Genomic DNA, 26,860 nt, shown 5'->3' on the forward strand with positions numbered 1-26,860 from the left:
CCTCCCCCAAGTCCCTCTTCCCTACCTTTTATCTTAGCCTGCTTGGCACACCTTCCACATTCCTGAAGAAGGGCTTATGCCCGAAACATTGATTCTCCTGCTCCTTGGATGCTGCCAGACCTGCTGCGCTTTTCCAGCAACACATTTTCAGCTCTGATCTCCAGCATCTGCAGTCCTCACATTCTCCATGTTAAGATGTCCCATAGTATCAGAGATGTGCAGGCTAGGTGGGTTAACCATGGGAAATGCAGGGTTACAGGAATTGGTGGGACTGGGTGGTATGATCTTCAGAGGGTCAGTGTGGACCTGATTAGCTGAGTGGCCTGCCTCCGCACTGTAGGGACTCTATGATTCACTGCTGTCAGGAAAACAATCACAGCCCTCCTTGTTCAAAGAGAAAAATGCATCAGCAATATAGGGGCCAATTTCAACTTGATAAAATCACATAGCTGAGCTGTAGTGATTGTAACAAAGTCAGCCAGGTGGACCTCATAGAACATGAATTCCCTGATTGGGATTGTCAATCTATTCCAATTAGGGAGCCCTGGCTGACAGATAAGAACAGGTGTGTCAGATATCCTGTTCATTTCGAGAGCTGTCTCTGCGGGAGCTGGATCAGTGTCAAGGACTCTCGATGTGTGACTAAAGGGAGATTTGGTGAGGGGATACCGGTCTCTGTGGAGTTACTTCAGGAGCATTAGCAGTTTCCAAATATTATTGTTAGACTTAATACCCCGCTAACGCAGTCACTGCCATTATTTTTAAAATGGTTTATTACCAAATGCTGAAATGAATGCTTCTTTCCGATGTAATGCCATTTAGAAAAACAAACTAGAGTCCTATGATAGCCATCAGATCTTCCCCCCAACCCCATCCCCCTCCCATTTATTTCACCAACCCCTTGACTCACAGTCTCATTCTTGATGAAGGGCTTTTTTCCCCAAAATATCGATTTTCCTGCTCCTCAGATGCTGCCTGACCTGTTGTGCTTTTCCAGCACCACACTCTCGACTCTAATCTCCAGCATTTGCAATACTCACTTTCATCTATCAGACCAGGATTGTCATTTTAGAATACTCATAACCAGAAAGTATACCATTAAGTGTGGAAGCACTTTTATGGATGGTTTTTGAACTATACAGTAGAACAGATTCTAAATGTGTGTCAAAGGTAGCCTTGGATATAAGTCTAGGGGCTTGGTAAAGTCAGTTGGCAGGGTTCTTTCCCTTGTGGGGTCTGAGGAGTCAAATTTTGGGCATCCTACCACCCCTCCACCTGTTTTTCAGGACCTCCACATTGGACAGCAGTCCCCAAAACCTCAGGCCAGTGAAGATTGACAATAACACCTCCTCCACGATAATCCTCAACACTGGAGCCCCGCAAGGATGTGTTCTCAGCCCCCTACTGTACTCCCTGTACACCTATAACTGTGTAGCCAAATTCAGTATGAACACCTTCTACAAGTCTGCTAACAGCACCACCCTGGTAGGACAGATATCAAACAACATTGAGTCAGAATACAGGAAGGAGATAGAGGGCTTGGTGTCATGATGTAAAGATAACAACCTCTCTCTCAACGTTGCTAAAACAAAAGAATTGAGCATTGACTTCAGGAAAAAAGGAGAAGGACATGCCCCTATCTACATCAACAAAGCTGAAAGCATCAAGTTCCTAGGAGTGACGATAACCAACAATCTGCCCTTGATTCTCCCACGTTAATATGACAGTCAAGAAGGCACAACAATGCCTCTTCTTTCTAAGGCAACATAGGAAATTTGGCATATCCATAAGGACTCTCGCCAACTTTTACAGATGCACCATAAAAAGCATACTGTCCGGGTCCATCACGGCCTGTTACGGTAACTGCACTGCCCAGGACCAGAAGGAACTGCAGAAGGTTGTATGCACAACTCAGACCATCACGAAAGTCAACTTCCATCCAGCCTTTCCGTAGCAGCCCGGTAATAATCTCTTTCAATCTCTTTCAGTAGGCAGAAGACACAGAAGCTTGAACACACACACACCAACAGGTTCAATAAGAGCTTCTTCCTGGCTGGTATTATACTGATGAATGGATTCTCTAACTTTGGATAATGTTGATCTTGCTAATGTTGATCTTATTTTGTGCACCTCCTGTGCAGTTGTCACCCTGTATGTCTCACTCTGTCTAAGCACCCTATGACCTGTATGCCCTTGTTCGCTATGATCTGCCTGTACTGCTCACAAAAGAAAGCTTTTTAATGTACCTAGATACATGTGAGTATAATAAATCAAATCAAAGTCAGACACTACAGGCAGTGACTGCGCACAACCCGTGGACACAAACCTGTACCTCTGACACTTACCAATCTCACTGCATCCTCATGGGACATCTTGGACACACTTACACTAAGTTTCTGCACTTCAATGCTGCACTTTGCACAGAGCTACAGACCACACCTGATGAAATTGACCAAGGTGAATGTTAGGGATCCTCATGTGCTCTTTCAGTACTCACTTACTTTGCATCTACTTGACTGCTCGCAGAATCCCTGCCTTTCCTGGTCTTACCTCTTTGTGCTTTGGCCCCTCAGTCAGAGCTTAAAGGCTCACAATACTTCTGTCCTGTCTTTTAGTGCAGACATGAAACCAGGCAATTCTTAATGGTTTAAAGCCAAAAAAAAAGTACTGTAAATCAGAAATAAAAACAGAAATGGCTCATAAAGCTCAGCAGGTCTGGCACCATCTATGGAGGGGTTGGATCTGAGAGCATGGAGTGCAGTCACTTACCGGAAGGATGCAGGTGAAGGGAGAGTGTTGGAGCTGGGAAAAGGTGTCTGTGGGACAGGGAGAGGACTCTTGCCCAAAGAAATGGGCATGGAAGAAGGGTTCAATGTCATGTTGTGCCTGAAATTCATTAAGATGGTGACGCAGATGGATAAAGCTGAGACCTCTGCTGAGTACAGAACATCCAGCACTGGAGAGCGGAAGATTAGGAGGAAGGGTGAATAGATGACAGGAGGTGGGGTTGGGGGAGGGGTTGGAATCAAAGGGGAGAGAAGGGAACAAAGGTTCCAGGAAGGTCATGGCTATCTCTTAAATTGTTGTACCTTGTGTGCCTTGACACCTGAAAGGAAAAGGAAAAGTTTCTTGTTAGCACTTTCAATGAGCCAGAGGATGAAGTGGAACTGGGGAGTGGTGCAGCCCTAAGCCAGTGTGATGGGTAGCTGTAGGAGAGAGAGGTTGAGAATATGCATTTGATGACGCAAGGCATTGAGTGTGGACCTCAGGATGCTGTGAGAGCAGCTGTCTGTGAAACATATGATCCTGGGACGAAACTCGAGTAGGAATCCAAATGGGGTGTGCCAATGAGGAATGTGATGTGGCTATGGAAACGAGTTTTGATAAATACCTGGTCAAATGCCAGGAGCAACAGTGAAATGAATGTTGGTAGACAAGAGAGAAGATTGGAACAGAAGAGAGGAGAGAGGAGAGAGAGGAGCAGGACTTCTTCAAGGTGGGCATGCCCAGAAGAGAAGTGGCAGTGAGTTAAATACGAAGTAAAGATCGAAAAATCCACAGATGCTGCTAGACCTGCTGAGCTTTTCCAACAATTTCTGTTTTAGTTCTTCATGATTTTCAGTGGTGATTAGTCAAGAGAGTGGACAGATCACTGTGCAGCATTGTTGATATCAGTCTCACACCAGCACCATCTATGCACCAAAATCACTGCATATGCATCTATTGGAGGGATATAGTCCTCAGACAAATCAGGTAGACAGCCTTCAGTCATGTGATTTCATCACAGTATATCAAGAGCAGGCTTTGATATCAGTCCAGACTTGTACATGGTCAGTGGCTGTTTGAAGTGGTCAGTGGATTCGATCCATGCCTTTACAGACTAAGGAGTGGGCCATGGCCAACTCTATGGATCCTATGCAAACAGTCCAGGAAGTCATTCAGGAAGCTGCACAGATATTAATGAGAGGCTGGTCACTCATCTTTCTGTCCACGGCAATAAAGAGAGAGATCCACAGTCAGTCCTGGGTGACAAGGGCCTTTGCTGAGTACATGTTATCTGTTTGCTGTTGTCGAAGATTAGAGGCTGAAGGTCCTTGACTGCTGAAGTGTTCCCCGAATGGAGGGAAAATTCTTGTCAGGCAACACTTCAGTGGTCAAGGACATTCAGCCTCTGATCGTCGAGTAAGCATCCTCCAAGGTGGCCTTCGAAATACACAACAACACAGAATGGCCGAGCAGAAACAGATAGCCAAGTTCCATTCCCACAAAGACGGCCTCAACTGTGACCTTGGGTTCTTGTCGCGCTACATGTGACCCCACCACACTGGTCTGTATCTGTATAATTTTCCTCGCTGTCCTGTTTTGACATCATTACCTTGATAAATTGTTATTATACTCTACCTTAATTAGTTTGTACAGTTTTGGATTACTTGTTATTTTGGTTAGACCCCCAGCATCTGACTCTTATGCCTATCATGTTATTCCAGTCATTTGGTTTGTCCCCAACACCACCTTATTTAAAACTTTTTTTTAGTTATCTCTCTGCCTCATTTATTTGGATTAAAGGTCAACCCTTCGCTGATTATTCAGCTGTTGACACTTTACTCTCACTGTCTGACACTCTTGGTCAACTGCAGAGACTTATTATCCAACACTCCACTCACACCAGTTGTATGATCTTTTGATCTCTCTGCCCTTGATCTCTCTGCCTATAAACTCTGCGTCTGTGTGGTTCCTTCTCGCTTCACCTGACAAAGAGGCTAAGCTCTGAAAGCTTGTGATTTCAAATAAACCTGTTGGACTGTAAACTGGTGTTATATGACTTCTGACTTTTAACACGCAATGACACAACATTACAGATGTCACAAAAAAACCTTGTGGAATATACAGTGGGCATTTTTTGAACTTCTGTTAGCAAGATGGAGAGAAAACACGTGATACAACTGTGCTTGTGTGTGTATATACTTGAACTTGGAGTAACAGAAGAGTACCAGCAGCAGTAAGAGGAGAAAAAAAATGAAGAAATACGTCATCACGGAAAAGGTGGTGAAAATGTGAAAATCTCCTTCGAGAAAAACAGCAGATGCTAGCTCAGTGAATGATCGTTAAGTGTGGGATTGCTGATTTTTTTTCTAGCCAAGGGTACAAAAGCTGGAGCTAGGCCCATTGGATAGCTTTAACATAGAAATTAACCAATATCTCATTGAACGTTAATCTTTGGAATTCCTTGCCCAGTGAAGTAGTTGACGTTACTTCAGTAAACATTTTTAAAGCTAAGGTAGATTTTTTTTTGAACAATAAAGAAATTAAAGGATATGGTGAGAGCGCAAGTAAGTGGATCAGAGTCCACAAAAAGATGAGTCATGATCCTATTGAATGGCAGAACAGGCTTGAAGGACCAGTTCTAATGTTCTTATGAATGGCTGAACAAGTTTGAAATGTTATGTTCCTAATTCAACCTTTTTTTAAATCTTATTAATTAGGTATTGCACTGAGTTCACAATTGAATCACTGTCCTTCCACTGCACTGTAGAGAATCGTTCATTTGCAAGATGGATGCAGTATCTCCGAGAGGGTTACACTGTCTGTGTAACATGTCAGCCACCAGCTATGAATTCACACAATCACCGTTGTCATGGTGATGGGGCAAATGATAATGGGTAATTATAAATTTCATCAAAAGTGCATGTATGAACAAAATTTATAATTCAGCTAATGAATTAATTTGCTACGTAATTTCTTGAGTTTGTCCATTTCTGACACATGTATTATTAAACTGTACCAGTCCATTAGTAGCTTTATTAGATGGGCTAACATATTATACATTATTGTCCTATGTATAGTGTATACCTGTGAAAATTGTAATTCAAAATGTATAGTTCTAAATTATTACAAGTGAAAAATCTTTTTTAAAAAGCACAAATATAAGCCGTTAAATTATAGTTGTCCTAGCACAACAGTAGGAATGTAGAAATAGTTATACTTGTGCCCAGGAATATACAATTAACAGCATTTTGTAGATTTTTTGTTTGCTTATTTACATCACATAGGAATATTCAATATTTGGACAGTGGCCTAATCAGAAGAGGACAGATCATGAGCTAATTGTGTTTCAGACCTACAGACTATATAGCAGCACTGATACATAATCTTAATCTGGGTAAGTGTGAGGTGCTGCTCTTTGGGAAATCAAATGTTAAGGAAAAGTATACAGTTAATAATAGGACTCTGAATAACATTGATGTAAAGAAGGATCTTGGGGTTCAAGTCTGTGGCTCCTTAAAAGTGGCCACACAAGTAGATATGGTAGTAAAGAAGGTGTATGGCAAGCTTGCCTTTGTTGGTTGGGGAATTGAGTACAAGAATCAGGATGTCATGTTGTAGTTTTATAAGCCTTTGGTTAGGCCACACTTCATGTATTGCATTCAATTCTGGTCACCACATTACAGGAAGCATTTGGAGGCTGTGGAGAGGGGGGCAGAAGAGGTTTACCAGGATACTACCTGGATTAGAGGGTATGTGTTATAAAGAGAAGCTCGAAGAATTTGGGCTGCTTTCTCTAGAACGGCAGAGGCTGAAAGGAGTCTATAAAACTATGATAGAAGTCTATAAAACTGTGAAATGCATAGATAGGGTTGATGGTCAGAACCTTTTTCCCAGAGTTGAAATGTCTAATACTAGGGGCATGTATTTAAAGTGAAAGGGGGAATGTTCAAAGGAGACATGAGGGGCAAGTTTTTTGCACAGAGAGTGCTAGGAGTCTGGAACGCAATGCCAGGGGTGGTGGTGGAGGGAGCTACACTAAGAGCATTTAAGGGACTTTTAGAGAAGCACATGAATATGCAAGGAATGGAGGGATTTGGACAGGGAGAAGGTATTAGTTTCATTTGGCGTCATGTTTGGTACAGCATCATGGGCCGAAAGTCCAATTCCCATGCTGTACTGTTCTTTATAATTAAATTATATAAATACTTAAATTGTGTAAACATCAATTATGTATTTCACAGGTTCAATGAACACATCAACATATTTGGAGAGCTCTTCACAAATACTGACTGACCTGTTTCATATTTCCATGACTTTCTTTTTGTTTCAATTTTTCCCTAAGTTCTTTCAGGTATATTAGTTTACATCTTCTTTGGTTTGGTTGTCAGATGTACTTTCTTCTCATCAAAGCTAGTTCATTCTGTAACCTTATGCATGTTGCATCTACACATATTTCTATACTGACTGATGAAGCTCATACTTACATTGAGTTTCTTACTTTCTTTTTTATGTTTCCATTTCTGGCAGGACTCATGTCTTCCAATGGCAAGCGGTGGGCAATTCTCAATGTAGAGGAACATGGAGAAAAGTGCGTGAAGTGGCAGAGTGCTCATGCCCCATTGTTCACAGTTTTATATTTACTTGAGAAGTCATTTCTTATTTTAGAAATGTTACACGCTAATAGATTAAGCTTAAATTTTTAACAATTTGACAATAATACCACTCACTTTGATTCAAGATCACACCATGGAAGGATTACAAAGCAGCACTGATCTTTCAGAATGTGAATGAAAATCTTTGAATAGCCCCATTCAAATGTTGAATAAAATGCAGACAGGTAGTGAATTTTTTAATGCATTGTTGCATTTTAATTTTTTTGTTTAAAGATAAAACATACCTCCAGGCATATCACAGACATTTTGGTTTAGAAATATAATTCAAAATTGATGATATGCTATTTTTAGCAGTTTAAAATTAATGTAAATCAATAAGAATGCATTTAGTAAACTTGTTCTTTCAGGCCACCTCTAGTCCAGATGAATGAGGCAAAAATAGATTAGTTAGAACTAATCCAGCTCCTAAACAGATCAAGTGGCCAAACATTAAATAGTGATTGAGCAATATTAATGTCAGTAATCTAACATTAAAGTGTGAAATCAAATGTAATGGTGGGTTCAGTAGACACAGCTTTTCAATTGGAATGAGCTTTGCATTTCGTCTGGACAATGCTTTGCCTCACTTAGGGATAAAGAATGCAGTAATATTGGCAGAAAAATATCTATTCTATCTGCCAGTAAAGTCAGAACTTGCTGCCCAATACTAATTTGGAGATTTCACTGTATTCGTTCATATTAATTATATTGTTGTAAGCAAATTTCAGTATAATAGATAATTGAAAGAATGTTTAGTTATTTTGCTTAAGACAAATGCAGTTTTGTCTGACTGATACCTGGGGAGAATTCAAAATAACATTTTAGAAATGGAGGAAGGTCATGATCCTAGATGAATCCTAGTTAGTTTTGGATTCTGCTGAACAGTCACAGCAACTGTATAATATGGGCTTTACATGAATTCAAAACAGTTTATAGTAAGATAGTGCAGTTAGATACTGGCAATCACCATTGAAGCAGAAATACAAAGGTTTCTCTCAACAATATAATGTGAATCCTGAAATCAAAAGCACTGTTCAATTTAATATTGCACAAAACTTAATTAGAATATGCATTACTTAAAGTCACGATGCAAGTAAATAAACCATAAATAAAGCAAATTAGGGGTCGAGAATTGACAATGAGAGTTGGTGTAAATACACCGTAACAATTCTCTGATTCTATAAAATTACATTGAATTTGTACAGCACATGAGTTAGACCACATATTGAATACTTGCAACAATTCTGGCCATCTTATTATAATGAGAATATAATGGCTCTGCATAAGGTTTGACAATAAAGATTTACTGGAATAATTCTAGGATTGAGAACTTAGTCTGATCAGAAAAGATTAAACATGAAAATTAATTAGTTATGGTTTTCAAATAGAGTTTTAAAAAATTGCAGCACCTGATAATACTAACATTTAAAAATATTTTATTTACTAAAGGTATTTGATTAGGCAGATGATTAAGAAATAACTGTTGTAGCTTATGTAAATTTATGATTATTGCAGTCAAGTATATTGTGTATAAGAAACCACTCACCTTGGACTGTTACTGGTCAACTGACATTTCAAATATATCGCTGATTTTAAGCAAACCTTTTTATTATATATTTGAATTAATGCAGTGAATTTAAACAGCTGTTTAACTACTCTCTAAGTTCTGGCACACAGTATCTATAACAATGTAAACTTTATGTCTGGAGTTTCGTGAGTGTTTACAAAGAATGTGTCTAGATATTAGTACTATTATCCTTATTTGGTGGAAATAAAAATCAGCTTGCTTCTTTCTACATTTCAATGGAGCCATTATATTCTGAAACACGCTCTTCCTCCTAATTTCAGACTTAGTTCAGAACTGGAAAAAATGTATACCTTTCCATTTCAGGCAGTTCTTTCCTCCATTGATAATAGGCTCTAAGGCCACATCAAATATCTGTTAGCAGTCTGGCATATGCATGTCAACCTAAATACAGCTACTGGTGAGTGTCAGGTAATACATTTTAATACGAAGAATATGTTCTTCTAAATCACTTTAAAACAAGCCAGAGAATCAAGTAACATATATCGAAAGCAACCTTTATATATTTAATCAAAAATATAGTATTTTTCAGAGTATGGAAATTATTACAACACATCCATACTTCTTCATTATATTGATTATAATTGATTAATTGATTGATTACATAATTGATTACGTAATTGATTACAGAAAGACTGCATTTTTAGCAGTTTAAAATTAATGTAAATCAATAAGAATGCATTTCGTAAACTTGTTCTTTCAGGCCACGTCTAGTCCAGATGAATGAGGCAAAAATAGATTAGTTAGGTGAGCAATGACTGCTCAGGCTATTGACTTTGAGAAAGCACATTAAGGTGGAGAAAGAGATGTATACAATTCCATCATATCAGTTATAGATAAAGCCTCTTGTCACTTTGTTGTATCATGTTTCACATAAACCCCCCATCCACACCCAAATGTTTTTCTACATCCAGCCCTGAAAAGTCCCTTACAACTCAGCTTGCTAAATCACAAAAATCTATCTTCTAAGTTTCTTTTTTAAAAATATTTTTATTGAGAAATTTCTTCTTCACAAAATTATAAAATTACAAAAATATAACAATTCTAAATTTTAACAACAAATACAACGAACTATTTATTTAGGAATTCTTCCTCCCAGAACTCAAAGCTCACTAAACCTAATCATCATGGCTAAACAAATGCCCTAATTAAAATGACAGACAAATATGCTTCTGGATAATTCAAAAAGGGCTGCCATGTCTTATAAAAAGGTTCTGTTTTATGGTGCACCATATTTGTGAGAAAATCCAAAGGGATGTGTTCCATAATTAACTTACACCATCCCAATGGGCCCAGGGGTTCTCAGACACCCAGCTCATCAAAATGTTCTTCCTCGCACAGTAAGTGAGAATGTTAAATAGCTTTTTCCCATGTACATCTGAGGAAGATAAATTCGGCAAGCCCAAGAGAAGAGAGACCAGATCTACCTTAACTTCAGTCCCCAGAACTCTCTCTATTACTCCTGCCACAACGCTTCAGTACCTATGAAGCTTGTGGCATGACCACAAACAATGAGTGAGGTTACCTGTGTTTATTTTGCACTGGGGGCACATTGGGGATGCTCCCTTTTTGAATTTTGCAAGACGATCTGGGGCCAAATGAGCCCTATGAAAAACCTTCAACTGCATGGCATGTGTTCTTTTACAGATCGAGATGTTTCTTGTGTTCTCCCAAATGTCCTCCCATGTCTGAGGTTCTCCACTCCCAACTCTTGTTCCCAGACCTCACACAGTCACTCATATCATTCGAGTCACCACACCCAGTAGGGGGGTGATAGAGAGTACTAACTAAGAGAGTGCTCACAGCTTCTGTGTATCAGACCTATAGGGGTTGGTCAAAAGAGTAGTCTTTTTTTGGATAAAGTCCCTAACCTGAAAGTAATGACAAAGATCTTTTCTGGACAATCCATACTTGCGGCTCATTTGGTCGAAGGACATCATGATCTCCCCCTCAAACAGGTCTCCCAAACAAGAGACTCCCCTGGTTGCCCACAGTTTGAATCCAAGGTCCATCATCCATGGCCAGAATCCCGGCTTACCAACCATAGGGATAAGAAAGCAGGTTTTAGATAAACTGCCCTTGGTCTGTTGCATTGCTCACCATGCTTTGGCCATATTAATAATGATTGGATTCTGACAGTATTCAATAACTATCTTCATCTTATCCATAAATAAGAATCCCAGTGCCTTCTCTGATTGATGTAATGGATTGGAGGGCATTCTTTTTCCTGGCCAGATATGGCCTATCACCATGCTCAAACAGTCTTTGTTTCGCAAAGTTCTCTCTTCGCTCTCTGAGTGAGCATGGAGTTCAAAGCAACCCAGAGAGCTGTGACCCACTGCAATTTAGTCACTGACAGCCTATCAAAGTATGCTGTCAAAGTTGGCTGCTTTCAACCAATGCTCGAGCAGACATCGCTGCTCTCCCTTCTGTCGCTTCCTGCCAGCTGACTAAGAGATAACTATCCCCCTACCATAGGCCTTAGCAGTCTCCCAGAGTACAGATCAGTTACTAGACACACCCAAATTGATAGCCAAGAATGCTTTAAACTCACTCGAGAAGTACTCAACAAACTTACTGTACTTGAGAATAAAAGAATCCATTTGCCAATGGCACGAACCTGTTCCATTGCTCTTAACCTCAACCTTCAAATACACTGCCACATGATCAGAAATGGCTATGTTTCCAATTTTACATGATGTCACCGAATCCAGAAAGACCAAGGGAGCCAACAAAAGGTCAATCCTGATGTGACACTTATGTGGATTGGAGAAAAAAATGAAGTCCCTACGTAGGGTGAAGACACCTCCAAACGTCCACCAACCCCAATTCCACACATAAGTCAGTTGCTTGGATTGTACAGAGATATTTGGGGGGCCTTTGGGCATTCATTGCACTGTGGGGTCCATGAGGCAATTAAAATCTCCCCCTATGATAGTGTGTCGCATTCCAAGGGCAATCAACTTAGAATGAGCATCAGTCAGGAACTTGAGGTGGTGTGCTGGTGGACAGTAAACATTTAGGATGCCATACTCTTCACCATGTATTAAAGCTTTAAGGATTACAAACCACCCATATTCATCTTTAAATTTGATCTAATAACTTAAATGGACAACTCCTCTACTTTTAGTGTTAAAAGATGAAAAAAACACCTGATCAAAACCTCCCTGCAGTAGCTTTAGGTGCTCTTTATCATCAAGATGGATTTCTTACAACAGAGCAATATCAATCCACTCCTTCCTGAGACTTGAAAGTACTTTTCTTCTCTTAACCGGGGAGTAACTCCCCTTAATATTCCAGGTGCACCATTTAAGGGGATGCTTAGCCATATACCTCTATAACAACCCTTGAACCCCTCACCCAGAGAGGAAAAGCCCCACTCACAACACGCCAATGTAAATAAATGGAGATGCGTGGAGTCTAAAAATTACACACACTAAAATACATTAACAAAACTTTCAAAAACGACCTTGACTAAAAACCAACAAATTAAACCAATTACAACATACAAAAAACATTTGATGGGAGATTCTCCCCCCTTTGCCCACAGGAGGCACTTATAGTACCCGCATACACCTCCATAACTCTTAGCTTGAGCTGTGCCCCAAACTCAGGCGAAGGATTAAAAAAAATTAAGTATTATGAATAAAGAAATTAAAAGTGGGCACTTCACCCATCCCCAACATTGACCTTAATTATCACTGGGAAGAAAAAAAACCCAACAACACTTTTTTGTAATAAAATAATCAAGAAAAAGGAGAAGTACACAAGCTAGAGAAAAAAAAAGGTAAAAGAAAGAAGAACCATTATTGTCCATGTTCTGTGGACCATCCGGTCTACTTCAAAGTGTCCAGAAAGTTCTTTGCTTTTTCTGAGGAGTCAAATACATGCACGGACTCTTCATGGTTGAAATGGAGCACTGCCGAGTACCTGATGGAATATTGAATATCCAGATCCTTCAGTCTCTTCTTCACCTCATCAAAGGACTTCCTCTTGTCAATCACGGCCGCAGAAAAGTCCTGAAAAAATGTAATCTTTGATGCTTTATAAATCAGGGCCTATGGATCCTTTCCCAGTGATTTGGAGGCTTCTATTACCTTTTGTTTGTCCTCATAGGACTGGAATCACACTAGTACTGGGTGGGGCACTGGTCCAAACTGGGCCTGTGCGCCACCACCCGGACCACCTCAGCCTACCAGCCCAGAAATCGTGGCAGCCATTCTTCAAAGAAACTGGCTGGTTGCTCGCCTTCCTTTCGCTCCGGCAGACTAACAACCCGGAGTTTTATTCTTCAACCTTGATTCTCGAGGTTGTCGACCTGTTCTACTAAGGCCCGTACCTGCTTCTTCTGGGCCTGGATATGTCCTGCCGAGGTCTTGACTGCGATTTCTGATGTCGTGGTCCACCCTTGACCCCCTCCATTCGCTTTCCGACTCTGAAGCTCCTGCTCATGCTTCTGCAGCATGGCCAAGATCAGTTGCAGCCTGGTGTGACCCTCTTCAATCGATGCCTTAGTCTTCTCCCAGGACTTTGCGAACTCCACAGCCAGGCCTTGTTGGGTAGGTGAGTCCATTGGGATCTCAGGGGAGGTCGCAGCTGCAGCCATGGGACTATCTGATGCTGCTGGAGAATGTCCTGCATGTTGCGATTTATTCTGTCCTTTGCCTATAGTCATCTTCCCTTACTAAAAAAAAGGTATGTAAAAAGTCTACTGATATTAAGCTATAGATTTTCTTCAAAATAGCTTAGATGGGGAGGGTAAAAGCACCACTTCACCAGAACTCAGCAAGGCAGACCTGTTAGATTGCTGCCATCTTGGAACCCAAATGTTTGGGTTTCAGTTCACCTCACTTTTTAGTGAGAATAGAATTGACCCCTCAATTCTATTCTCACTAAACTGATGATCATTGAACTTTCCCTTCTCTTCCCTATGTTAGCCTAAATTGTAATGAGTTCTACTGCTTTAGGGTGTTGTCCAATCTTTCTTTCAATCAGTTATCATTATCCTTATCTTCAAAAAGCAACCCTGACTTTGCCATCCTTGCAAACGATAGTCCCACTTCAAACTCCCTTTCCAGTTCAAAGTCTTTGAATGTGTTGTTGCATTTTGTCCCACAGTCAGTGCATCTTTAAGAACATGCTCATGATATCATGACTGTATCATGACATGCAACCTGAGAGAATACAAGTCTCACACTCCATCTTAACTTGGGCCACTTGAAGCTGGACTTGCTGATAGAATCATGTAATTCAGTCTAATTGAATTGCCTCTCGCTAACTCTCACAGAGTGAGAATACTGTTAGAATACTGAATGGACTCACAAACTCTTAACATTTGCCTGTACCTGTGTTTTTGTTTTTGCTGCTGTTTACCTATTATTTACTTATTTCTGCTATTTAACTATGTGATCTGCCTGTATTGCAAGACAATTGCTTGCAAGACAAAGCTTTTCACTGTGCCTCAGTACATGTGACAATAAATTTAATTCAATTCAATGTCAAGAGCACTCGCTCTTACCTCACATCTGGAATCACATCTTTTGTCTTCATGCCGGTTTAAATCTGCTATCAGGACTGATTAAGGCACGCAGTCATTCATTGAAATCTCATGCATTCTCTTAATTTATAAAATAGCATTGCTGCTGAAAATGAATATTTAGAAAGCAATGCAGAATTTGGAAATTGTAAATGCAGGCGTTGCAAGCTTTTCAGTACAGGTATAGCCAACAAAGGAACCAGAAATTCACTGAATCTTTGGAATAAGGTAATTAAAAGGGAAGGATACAACAAGCCAAACGCACAAATGATACTCTTGGACACTGAAGGACTGGCTCATTATTCTTGCTTAAGTGCTTAGATCTTCAAGGAACAGAATATTTCTTGAACTTTACACATTCTCTTTTACTTACAGTTTTTCTGATCTAAGTGTGAAGTTTGCCGATTATACAATACCATGGTTAAACTAAATATTGCTTGGAATTAATTTTTTTGAATCATTATAAAAATTATGTACATCAAGTATTAGTTACACTTTGGTCAACCCTGTTTTCATAATATACTAATGGTATCATAACATTTTCAAAACTAAAAATTAAAAAAGAAAAACAATATGCACACGTAACAACCAAGGCTGAAGGAGTGTCCTTTCACTCTAGTCCCTCTACTTCATGGATCCTAATATAAAATAAAAATTGGTTATCCTCCTAACAAGTTGATCTTATCTACATAAGATTTTAAATTTAAAACATGTCTCTCAACCATGTTTCTTGATAAAACAATTCTGTTCATCAAAGATGCAATGAATGACTAACATATACAGTCAGTAATATAGAATTACGGCAAACATTTTATTAACTGGCAGGGAACCAGGAGTGTGCCAACTGATCAAATATTCTGGTTGGTCAAGAGATTTTGGAAAACTGTGTTCAATTCTGGTCTCCCTGCTACAGGAAAGATGTTGTTAAACTTGAAAGGGTTCAGTAAAGATGTTGCCGGGATTGGAGGCTTTGAGCTAAAGGGAGAGGCTGAATAGGCTGGGGATATTTTCCCTGGAGTATCAGAGGCCTAAGATGACTTTATAGAGGTTTATAAAATCATGAGGGGCTTGGAAAGGGTAAATAGATAAAGTCTTTTCCCCTAGTAGGGGAGTGCAAATCTATTGGGCATAGGTTTAGGGTGAGAGGGGAAAGAGACCTAACAGGCAACTTTTTAATGCAGAGGGTGGTGCGTGTATAGAATGAGCTGCCAGAGGAAGTGGTGGTGCTGGTATAATTACAACACTTAAAAGGCATCTGGATGGGTACGTGAATAGATTTGGAGGGATATGGGCTAAGTGCTGGCAAATGGGACTAGATTAGTTTAAGATATCTAGATGGCAGGGACCAGCTGGACTGACGGGTCTGTTTCTGTGCTGTGCCGGCAATGAGAGCAGGGCCCAGCATATACCCTGTGATCGGAGGCCCGTGAGCGGGTCCTGCCCGGACGTGTTCCGGAGGCAGCAGGAGGAGATCAAAGGCTGCAGCATCAGCAGCAGCAATGGCATCACGGCCTGACGTGGGAAGAGCGAGTGGTGAGGGAGGTCCCCAATATCTGTGGCAGTAAGAACAGACAGCTGAGGTCTTCTGGAATGTGAGCTAAGCGGAGAAGTTTGGGCCCCAGCATGGCTAAGCAGTCAAGAAAGACTTGAGATTTTAACATTATTCTTTTACTTTTCTAGATTGTATCAAAAAGGACTTTAATTATTAACTTATTACCTTATTTTTCTACTTATTCTATGAAGGTGTGTAATGCTTAATTTCTTATACTTTACTTCTCTCTTTTACTGGAGAAAGTGAGGTCTGCAGATGCTGGAGATCAGAGATGGAAATGTGTTGCTGGAAAAGCGCAGCAGGTCAGGCAGCATCTAGGGAACAGGAGAATCGACGTTTCGGGCATTAGCCCGAAGAAGTCCTGAAGAAGGGCTAATGCCCGAAACATCGATTCTCCTGTTCCCTAGATGCTGCCTGACCTGCTGCGCTTTTCCAGCAACACATTTCCATCTCTTCTCTCTTTTACTACTTTCTACCTCCTTTTTTTGTACCTGGGTACCTTGTGTATCTAAGATGTCACCTTGAATAGCGACATTATATACTTTTCATTTAGTACGTGACATAAGTGCACAGAGGCCAGTATCCCATCACCAAGACACCCTTTATTTCCTTGTGCACAGTGCATTGGCTGTGGTCAATCAGCTCCGGCTCAGTGCCATGAACTAAGGAGATTCTAAATCCCCTGTTTAAATCTTTATTTGTATTCCACCACCAGGAAGAAAGGAAACACCCGAGTGGCCAGTGACAAGCAGTGCCCTTCACATCAAAGGGCAATGCTGCTTGATCAAAAAAGAGAAGGGGAGGGCAGGGATTAAATCAAAATAGAGTTGGAGGGGGAAATAAAACACTCCATTCCCTGCAGTGCCCACCTCTCCCTGAACAGTTCAAGGGTGTTAATAGATACCGCGTCTTCCTTCTCCAGAGACACCCAGGCTCGGACGTAGCCATGGAAGAGGGGCAGGCAATCGGCCTTAATGACCCCCTTCACGGCCCGCTGCCTGGAGCTGTTTATGGCCAGTTTGGCCAGCCCCAGGAGCAGACCCACTGGGAGATCCTCTGACCTACTCTCCCCCCTCTGCACCGGGTGCCCAAAGATCAGAGGTGAGGGACTGAAATGCAGCCAGAAGCAGAGAGAAGGTTATCCCCTGTTTAGATATTTTTATTTTATTAATCAATACAGTTTAGAAAACATTAACACTAACAGCTGTATACAGAGAAACAGCAATTTTACAAGGGAGAGGAATGGCAAAGCCAGGCCCCAAACCCTACCATTCAACCAGTTTTCAGGGAAATGAAGACAAACCTCAAATCCCAGTTTTGATCAGAAACCAGTAACAATGACAAGCACATAAGACAGCCCAATATCCCCTGTTTACAATGGTCAGCCTGTGCCCCCTGATTGGCCCAGGTTAACATCCCCAATCAAGGATCTCATAGTCTATGAAATTCACCTAGTTTCAATCACTACAACACCTGACTATAAAATCTAAATCTAAATCTGTGATTGTATGACTATCTATCTATCTCAGCTTTAAATATACATAAGACGTCTGCCCCACACTTCTCCATGGTAAGGAGTTCCAAAGACTCACAACTGTCAGTAAGAAGAAATTCATCCTCATTTCAGACTTAAATTGGCATCTTTTTACTCTGAGACTATGCACTCTGGTCTTCGAGCCTCTCTCATGAGGGGAAACATCCTTTCAGCATTTATCCTGTCAAGTCCCTTAAGAATCCTATAAGTTTCAATGAGATCACCTCTCATTCTTCTAAACTGCAGTGAATAGACTTTAATTGTTTGATTTATTTATTGTATCTTGTTACAAAATACAGTGCAAAGTGTTGTATAATGTCACCACTCTCCGGCGCCATCTTAAAACACAGAAAAATAAACCAGAACATAGAATATAAAGCCAATAAAATGGAGAAATAAAGGAAGTGCCCAAGTTTACAATCTTTCTTGTGAAGTGTTTCATCAAGGTCCATGAGCCTGATGGCCAGGCACCAGACCCCTTTGCTGCATTTCTGGTGCTGCAAAGTAAGTCATCACTCTTTGGCACCATTATACCTCTGCAGTTGCCCTCACCATGATTAGTCCTAGCTAGACCTCACCAATGCAGAGGTCGCTGACGCTGCCGGATACCGAACTGACCCAAATTTGACTCTGCCATCGCCATGCTTCTGCTTCATGCCCACCTTGCCGATACAGCTACTGCTGGGGCTGCTGGATTTCATACTGGGCCCAAACTCATCTCTACCACCGCCTCATGAATCTGCACTAGATGCAAACACCATCATGAACCCAAACTCACCTTGGACGTCCCAAGCCCACTCTGAACTCACTCACCACTGCCGATGTGGTCATTGTGACACAGCTCTTTACCAAGAGATAAGCAAAATAAAGTAGAAGAGAAAAAGAGAGAATAAAAAAAAAATAAGAAGCGTACGTGGTGGACAAGCCCTACTCCACCGCCATCTTACCGGAAGAGTAGAGTCCCAGCCTGTTAAATCTTTGCTCAAAACACAATCCCTTCACTCTGGGGATTGTCCTAGTGAACCTTCTCTGAATGGTCTCCAATGAAATAATATTCTTACTTAAATAAGAGGGACCAAAACTGCTCGCAGTACTCTAGATGTGGCCTCACCAGCATCTTGTATAGTTGCAGCCAGACTTCCTGAATCATACTCCAACTCCTTGAAATAAGGGCCAACATTCCATTTGCCTAGGAGACAGTAAGGACTGCAAATACTGGAAGCCGGAGTCAGTAGATGTGAAGCGCGAAGAGCACAGCAGAAGGAGAAGGCAAGTCAACCTTTCATCAGAAGCCCATTTGCCTTGCTGATTTCCTGCTGCAACTGTGCACAAACTTTCTATGCTTTGTGCACAAGTACCCCAAGCCCCTTAATATTGCAACTTTCTGCAGTTTTTCTTCATTTAAATAACAATGTTCTTTTGTTTTCCCTTCCAAAATGAACAGCTTTCACATTGTCCCACATAAATACTCTATTTCACTAACTTTTTGTCCATTAACTAAACTCATCAATATCTCTCTGTAAATTGTTTGTATCCTCTCACAACTTTCTTTTCCACCCATCTTAGTGTTGTCTGCAAATTTGGCTACAGTGAATACGCTTCCTTTCTTCAAGTCAATTTTCCTCACTATTGTAAACAGCTGCAGTCCCAGTACTGATCCCTGCAGAATCCCATTGGTCATGGGTTGCTACTTTGCAAAGGAACTGCTTAACCCCATTCGTTTCCTGCCCATGAATCAATTATCCATCAACACGTGGGTTCTTATCTTATGACTTATCATTTTGTAAAGTAACTTGTCAAATGTCTTCTAGAAGTTCAAATGCAACACATCTACTGGTTCCCCTCTTATTCACTCTGCTTAAGACTTCCTCAGAGAATTCTAATAATATAGTCAGACACGATTTCTCTTCCATGAAGGCATGCTGACCCTGTTTGATTATAATATGGTTTTCCAAATGTTCTGCAATTACTTCCTTAATAATTGATTCCAATTCTTTTCCAACAAAAATGTTAGGCAAATGGTCCTATACTCACTTCTCGAATAAGGGTGTCACAATGGTACCTTTCCAATCTTCTAGTACTTCCCCAGAAATCAATGATCCGTGAAAAATTACAACCAATGCATCCACTATTACTGCAGCTATTTCTTTTAGGATTCTAGGATCCAAGCCGTCAGGGCCAGGGGATTTACCAGCCTTTAGCCCCAATAGTTTGTCTAATACTACTTCTTTAGTGACAGTAATAGTACTTAATTTCAATTCTATATTCTTTAGTATTAAAGAAATGTTCTAAGTATATCCACAATAAAGATGATGCAAAATATCTGTTTAACTCTTCTGCCATTTCCTTGTTCCCCAAAACTGTTCTGCTCAGAATCATTTCCTAAGAGATCTATGCCCACTATGACCTCTCTTCCTTTATATATTTAAAGAAACTCTTATTGTCAGTTTTTATATGCCTCTCTAGCTTGTCCATGTAATTTACTTTCTCTGTCTTTGAGACAAATAGGTATGATTTGGGGGTATAATTTTGTCAGGAAAGGATGAGATTAGTGGTGTTGTGGGAAATGATTTTGGCACTACTGATCAAGAGTTAGAATTAGTCTGGGTAAAAATAATTAAGCAAAAGAGGTCCTTGCTGGAACTAGTTACTGTCTGACATCCAACAGTTGTAAAGTAGGACATTTTATGAACCAGAAAATTCTAATAGTTTGCAAGAAAGGTACAACAATAATCATGGATGATTTTAAAATTCATATAGATTGGATTGATAAAAGTTGCAAAGGTAGCCTCAGAGAGTTCACAAAGTATATAAGAAATTGTTTCTTGGAGCAATATAGTGGGGTTCTTTTGGTTTTAGCTGTAAAATGACGTAGGATTAATGAATGATCTCATCGTAAAGAATTCCAAAAGCAGTTGGAGGACAAGGAACTGGAGTCCCACATGAATATTCTGATGTTAAACAAAGGTATTTACATATGCATGAGGAGACCTCTGGCCCTAGTGGACTGGGGACTGAGCAGGAAGACTACAATGTAGGGCAGTTGATGAATGATAGGAGACTTTAAAGAGAAATTCAACTCTCCCAGCTGAATACTTAAGACAGGAAGAAAGATTGGAATGGGGGTCAAAGCATCCATATCTAATAGAAGGGAATTATAACAAAGATAAAAACTAAGGCAAACCAAATTGCCTCTCCACGCTGCAGCCACCCTGCCTCTATTCGTGATGAAGGGCTCCTCGGATGCTGCCTGACCTGCTGTGCTTTTACAGCACCACTCTAATCTAGACTCTGGTTTCCAGCATCTGCAGTCCTTGTTTTCACCAAATTGCAAAAGTCAGGGTGGGCTGGAAGATTGGGAAACTTTTAAAGATCAATAAAAGATACTAAAAAAAGTAAGAAAAAAAGCACATGCAGAATATGAAAGAAAACTAGCACAAAGTATAAAAATGGATAGTAAAAGTACAAGTATTAAAAATGAAGAGAGTAGCTAAAATGAATATTGTTCACTTAGAGAACAGACTGGGGAGTTAATAGTGGGGAACAAAGAAGCTATGAAACTATAGACCAATTAATTTAACATCTGTCATTAAGAAATTGTTGAAGTCTATTATTCAAGAAGTAATAACGGGACATTTGGAAAGTCAAAACACAATCCATCAGAGTCAGCCTGCTTTTGTGAAAGGTAAATCAAGTTTGATTTATTCATTAGAGCTCTTTGAAGATATGGCAAGTGAATCAGATAATGGGGCTCCTGTAGATATAGTATATATGGAATTCCGCAAGTCATTTGATAAAGGTTAACACAGGGTCCCTGAACATTCACTTACAAACACAATCCCATACAGTGGTGTAATTTTAAAGACCCTGTCCTTACTGATTGCTGCTTTACATTGTTTGACATTGCGCTCCAACTTACGTATGACTCCAAAATGGAAACTGTTTGCAACCCGGGAACTGCCTGTCCCTAAAGTAAGATCACATGGGTTTCAGGATAATATATTAGCTTGATAAAGTGTTGGCCTACCAACAGAAAGCAGAGAATCAAGATAAATGAGTCTTTTTCTGATTGGCAAGCTGTAACTATGGGCGGGGGGGCTATGGGGGGGGGGGGGGGGTGTTGGAGTGTGCACAGGGTTTGGGCCTCAGCCTCCAACTATTTACAATCAATATACTTGGATGCAGGAATAAATGGCACTATAGCCATATTTACTGACAACACTAGATTAGATGGGAAATGTACAAAGAGGAAATAAGAAATTAACAAATGGATAGGTTAGGCAAACGTTGGCAGATAGAGTTGAATGTGAGGTCATAAACTTGTTCACCGAGCTGGTGTGATTTTCTGCAGACATTTCGTCGCCTCACTAGGTAACATCATCAATGTGTCTTTGACAAAAAGTGTTGGTGGTCTGTCCCAACTGGTATTTATGTGCCTCTGTTTTTGGTACTTCTGGTTCTGATTCTGAGTGACTAGTTCAATGCGTTTATTGATTGGGTTCTAGTTGAAGTGCCAGGCTTCAAGGGATCTAGTTCAATGCGTTTATTGATTGGGTTCTAGTTGAAGTGCCAGGCTTCAAGGTGTTCTCTCATGTGTCTCTGTTTTGCCTGTGCTAGGATGGCTACATTGTCCCAGTTGAATTTGTGTTCTTCATAGTCTATGTGGTTGGAAATGAGTGTGTCCTGATCATGTCTGGCAGTGGGGAACTGATGTTTGTGCACTCGTATAATCAGTTTTCTTCCAGTTTGTCTTATGTAGTGTTTTTCACGGTCCTTGCAAGGTATCTTATAAATAACATTTGTCCTGTTGGATGTAGGTTTTGGGTCTTTAACCTTTGTGAGGAGCTGGTGAAAGATGTTTATTGGTTTGTGGGCTACTAAGATTCCCAGGGGTCTGAGTAGTCAGGTAAATGTCAAGACATTTCTGATATATCTTTCATATGTGATATGGTCATTATCATATCTGATTGTGCAGTGCTTTCTTCTTTAGGTTTGTTCCGTAAGTACCTGAGTGCGCTTGGGGTACCTGTTAAATTCTTTGAATAGGTGCTCCTGTTCGACCTTCTGGAGTTCAGGGTTGCTGCAGTGTGTTGTCCATTTAAACAGTGTCCTACATCAGCTGGATGGTTGGTATTATCTTCTGGTCTGTATGGTTGCTTTTCCTGTACATACTAGTCTGGAGTTCCCCGAGGTGTGCATTCAATTAATATGTCCAGGAAGGGGAGCCTGCTGTTGTTTTCTCCTGCTTTCGTGAACTTTATTCCACTGTGGCTGTTATTGATTTGGTGGGCTTCTTCCAGTTGTGTACATTTAGTGATGATGAAGGTATTACCTACACACTTGACCTAGAGTTTGGGTTGGATAGTGGGGATGGTTGTCTATTCTAATTGTTGCATTACTGCTTCTGCTTTCAGTGCTGATACCGGGAACCCCATTGGTGTGCTGTTGTCCACTGAATGTATAGGGAGTTGTGAGGCATAGGTCTAGTCATTGTAGTATGCTTTTCTTGTTGATGCTGCTGGTGTCGTTGGGTGTCCTAGTAACCACTTTGTCTAATAATGTAGCAATGGTACTCTTGGCCAGGTCAATGTCTATAAATGTAAAGAGCGCTGTAACGTCAAATGAAATCATTACTTCATCCTCCTCTTGCAATATTTCTGATGATGTTGAGGAGCTCTTTGGAGGAGCCAATGTTATTCTATTAGGTGTTTTAGTCTTATTTGCAGCTGCTTAGCAGGCATAGGTAGGCATCCCTGCTTTGTGAACCTTGGGTAGTCCGTAGAATCAGGGTGTGTTGGATCCATTGGGTTTCATCTTTCGCATGTCTATTTTGCTGATGTCTTCTGCGCTGTGTAGTTGCTTCATTGTCATGGTAGTTCTTAAGTAGTGATATCACTGAGTAGTTTGTTTGCTTCCTAGTTCCTTTCTTACTCAGTCCCCTCCCACAACTCCTTTTCTGATACAGTTATAACTGTATTGGCACTGGTCTATGCACTTACACAGAACTGAAACAAAATAACCAAGTTTGCTTCCTGTTTTCATTCTTTCACCTTTATTTGATCCATCTTCAATTCTTCCCATCCATTCCTTGACTTCTGTTTCATTAAGCCACCAATTCCCAGTTACCTTGACGGCACTGCATCCCCCTCCTCCCACTCTGCTTTCTGTTAAGACTTCATTCCAGTCTCCCAGCTTCCCTTGTCACGCATCATTTATATCACCCACATAGGACTTTTCCGGCACCTTCCTATTTCCTTACCGAGGGTTTCCTCCGTTGCAGTTAACTGAATCTTCAGCCTGTCCAACCTATTTTCCACACTTTGGCCCCCCTTTCTCTCGAAACATGTCTTTCCTCCCTGACATCCTGATGTACTCCTGTCACTCCCAAGGCACTTTCTCAGGTAACCACAGAAATTGTAACACCTGCCTACATATCCTACCAACTGACTATCAAAGATCCCAAATGTGTTTTCCAGGTGAAGCCCCACCCATTACTGGTACTTCTTTCAATTTAATCTACTATACACGCTGCTCAAAACAGTCTCCTCTACACTGGCAACACCAAATGTAGACTTGGTGAGCACTTTGTAGAACACCTGTCTGCAAGAACGACTTTGCAGTTATTTGCTATTTCAATACACCCCCATCTTGCTATCATGCTAATCTTTCCGTCCTAGCCCTTCTGCAGTGCTCCAGCAAACCAACGCAAGCTGGAGGAATAGCACCCCAACTTCCACTTAGGCAATTCACAGCCTTCAGGTTTCAACATTAAATAACTCAGACCATGTACTTTGTCTTTTATTTTGATTAAGCCTACCCCCACTCAGTTTCTCGTTTTTGTAGACTTGCTTTCAGTACAGCTGACATTGTTTTCATCTGAATTCCACTGCCAGTAACACTTACATTGCTTTTTGCTCTGGGGGACTCTTACCATCTGATCGATTGTTCCTCTTCCCCTTTTACAGCATAAAGTCCATCACATTTACATCCTCCTTCATTTCTGAAAAGTCATACTAAACTTAAAATATTAACTATTTTTTGTCTACCGCTGTTATCAGACAGTTAAGTCTCTCCTGAATGTTTACTGTTATTTCAGATCTCCAGTATCGGCATTACTTTGCTTTTATTTCCTTCAATTCGGTTGATTCCCAACAGACTTTGCTTCAACTGAACCAAATAAAACAAGAATTATCCGACACAGTCGCTTTTCAAAATAGTCTCAGCAGGGTCTACAGCATGCATTTATCAGTCATGTGATTTCCAGGAAGCCTCGTTAAAACAAAATCCTCCAATATCCACAGACTATAATTTAAAGAATTAAAGAAACCACTCCATCTTTGCTAACAAAACATGAAATAAACTCCTTCCACAATCCTTCAAAGCTCAAGTCTTTCAAACCATACAAAATAAAAAAAAAACATTTTCGCAAATCAACTGGGAGGCATGTGGTGGAAGAAATTCGAAGAAAAGGAAATACTGAACATTGGGTATTAAGAAAAATGTTGCAATCTGATGTAAGAAGAAATTCATTCACATCACATAGCTATTGGAATTCAACAGTATAGCTACTATTTTATTTTTAAATAAATCTGCCCTTCCCAAAAATTTAAAGCACCTCACTTGCCATTTAGTAAGGCTTGTGAAACTGAAGACTCAACTTGTTGATTTGCGGTTTCTATTTCTATAGGCAGCTCTCCCATAATGACACAATTAAAACCAGAATACATTTTTCTTACAGTGCATTCACACAACATCATAGATTTTATGCTGTGCAGCTACACTGTACCACAATGTAAAATATGCTTAAAATTCAGAACCAAACTGCATTTAGTTCTATAAAAATGCCAATATTTTATGTCAGTCATTTCAAATTTTTTTCTACTGGCAATGTTTCTCTTTCAACTAGCAGTAAATCTGAACTGGGATTGGAGGCATTTCCACAGACTATAATTGCTTTACAATAAGGTGAAATAAGCTACTACACTTTTATGAAGCAGAACTAATCCCAAATCATCAGTACCAAAGTGAGAAGCCATAAAAGTTTGCTACACTAGTAGCCAATGAGAACTCTGATCTTCTGGCTTTGAGTCCAGCACTTTAATGGGCATAAGGTAAGACTATCAATTTATTTTCATTTGCTCATTGCTTACAAACAAATAATTACAGTTCCCTGTCTGCTCATCACTGCTACTGTTGTTCTTTTGTTACAAAAGTATGATTGTATCAAGATATTTTGGTAAAACAATTTTAAACATGCCATGTAAGTATAATATGGTGTGAATTTTCAATGCAAATTCTATGCAGAATGACAAACACCAAACTAGATATTTAACACTTCACATAAATGGACCAGTGGGCTCTTGAGTAAAAGATGGATGTTCTTAATACCCAAGAACAGGTTCAAGTAGGCTCTCACATATGAAAGCCTGAGATAGGTCACTTGCCTTTAACTGCTTCTAGACCTCAAGAATATTTGTTTTGCACAAAGGTGTTATGTGCAATGGTTATTGATAAAGACCACATCTGAGGGCTATCAATTTGCAGGTGTGTCTTCCCCCCTCCCACAATCCTCCCTGACTTGGCACACAGAACAGAAAAATATACTCAGACATACAGTTATCTTCATATTTCACAAAGCAGTCATTACAAAATGCAATAAAAACATAATATTGCAAGTAAACACAAAATGCTGGAGAAGTTCAGCAGGTCCAGCATAATTGCATTCAGAACTCATAGAGGACTCAAAACATTACCTGTTTCTCTGTCCATAGATGTTGCCAGCTGTGGTGTGTTTCTCTAACATTGTTCGTTTATTACAAAAATGCAAAACAATAAAGAGAAGCAGAAGAAATTTTTACAAATAGACAGTACATTTGAGAAATTCACCAAGTATGTCACTAACAAGTTAGTTTGAAAGCTTACTGAATGAACATATGATGTGGAGGAACTGACGTTGGACTGGGGTGGACTAAGTTAAAAATCACATAGTACTAGATTATAAGTCCAACAGATTTATTTGGAAGCACTAGCTTTCTGAGTGCTGCTCCTTCATCACTTCAAGAAGGAGTAGCACTTCGAAAGCTAGTGCTTCCAAATAAACCTATTGGACTATAACCTGGTGTTGTGTGATTTTTAAAGAAATGAACATAGATGTTGCAAATTGATGGATTTGGCAGTTAATTAGGTTGAACTACAAATTGCTGTAAAACGTAAAAAAAAAATTAGTCCGTCCCTT

The 26,860-nt window shown here is 40.2% G+C and overlaps 1 protein-coding gene across 2 annotated transcripts in view; it reads left to right on the forward strand.

Annotated features, from left to right (window-relative positions):
- LOC122549407 (somatomedin-B and thrombospondin type-1 domain-containing protein) overlaps nt 1–9,214 on the forward strand; it is a 33,078-nt gene extending 23,864 nt beyond the window's left edge. The window contains exons 4-5 of one of the 2 annotated variants that reach the window (XM_043689186.1): nt 5,484–5,660; nt 7,294–9,214. In XM_043689186.1, the coding sequence (XP_043545121.1) occupies nt 5,484–5,660; nt 7,294–7,411 (295 nt within the window). In that variant the 3' untranslated portion in view covers nt 7,412–9,214. Of the gene's footprint in view, nt 1–5,483; nt 5,661–6,050; nt 6,124–7,293 lie in introns of those variants that run through there. The other variant, XM_043689187.1, reaches the window with a different exon arrangement.
- The last annotated feature ends 17,646 nt before the right edge of the window (nt 9,215–26,860 follow it).

The sequence above is a fragment of the Chiloscyllium plagiosum genome, chromosome 4, assembly GCF_004010195.1.
Source record: "Chiloscyllium plagiosum isolate BGI_BamShark_2017 chromosome 4, ASM401019v2, whole genome shotgun sequence".
NCBI lineage: Eukaryota > Metazoa > Chordata > Chondrichthyes > Orectolobiformes > Hemiscylliidae > Chiloscyllium > Chiloscyllium plagiosum.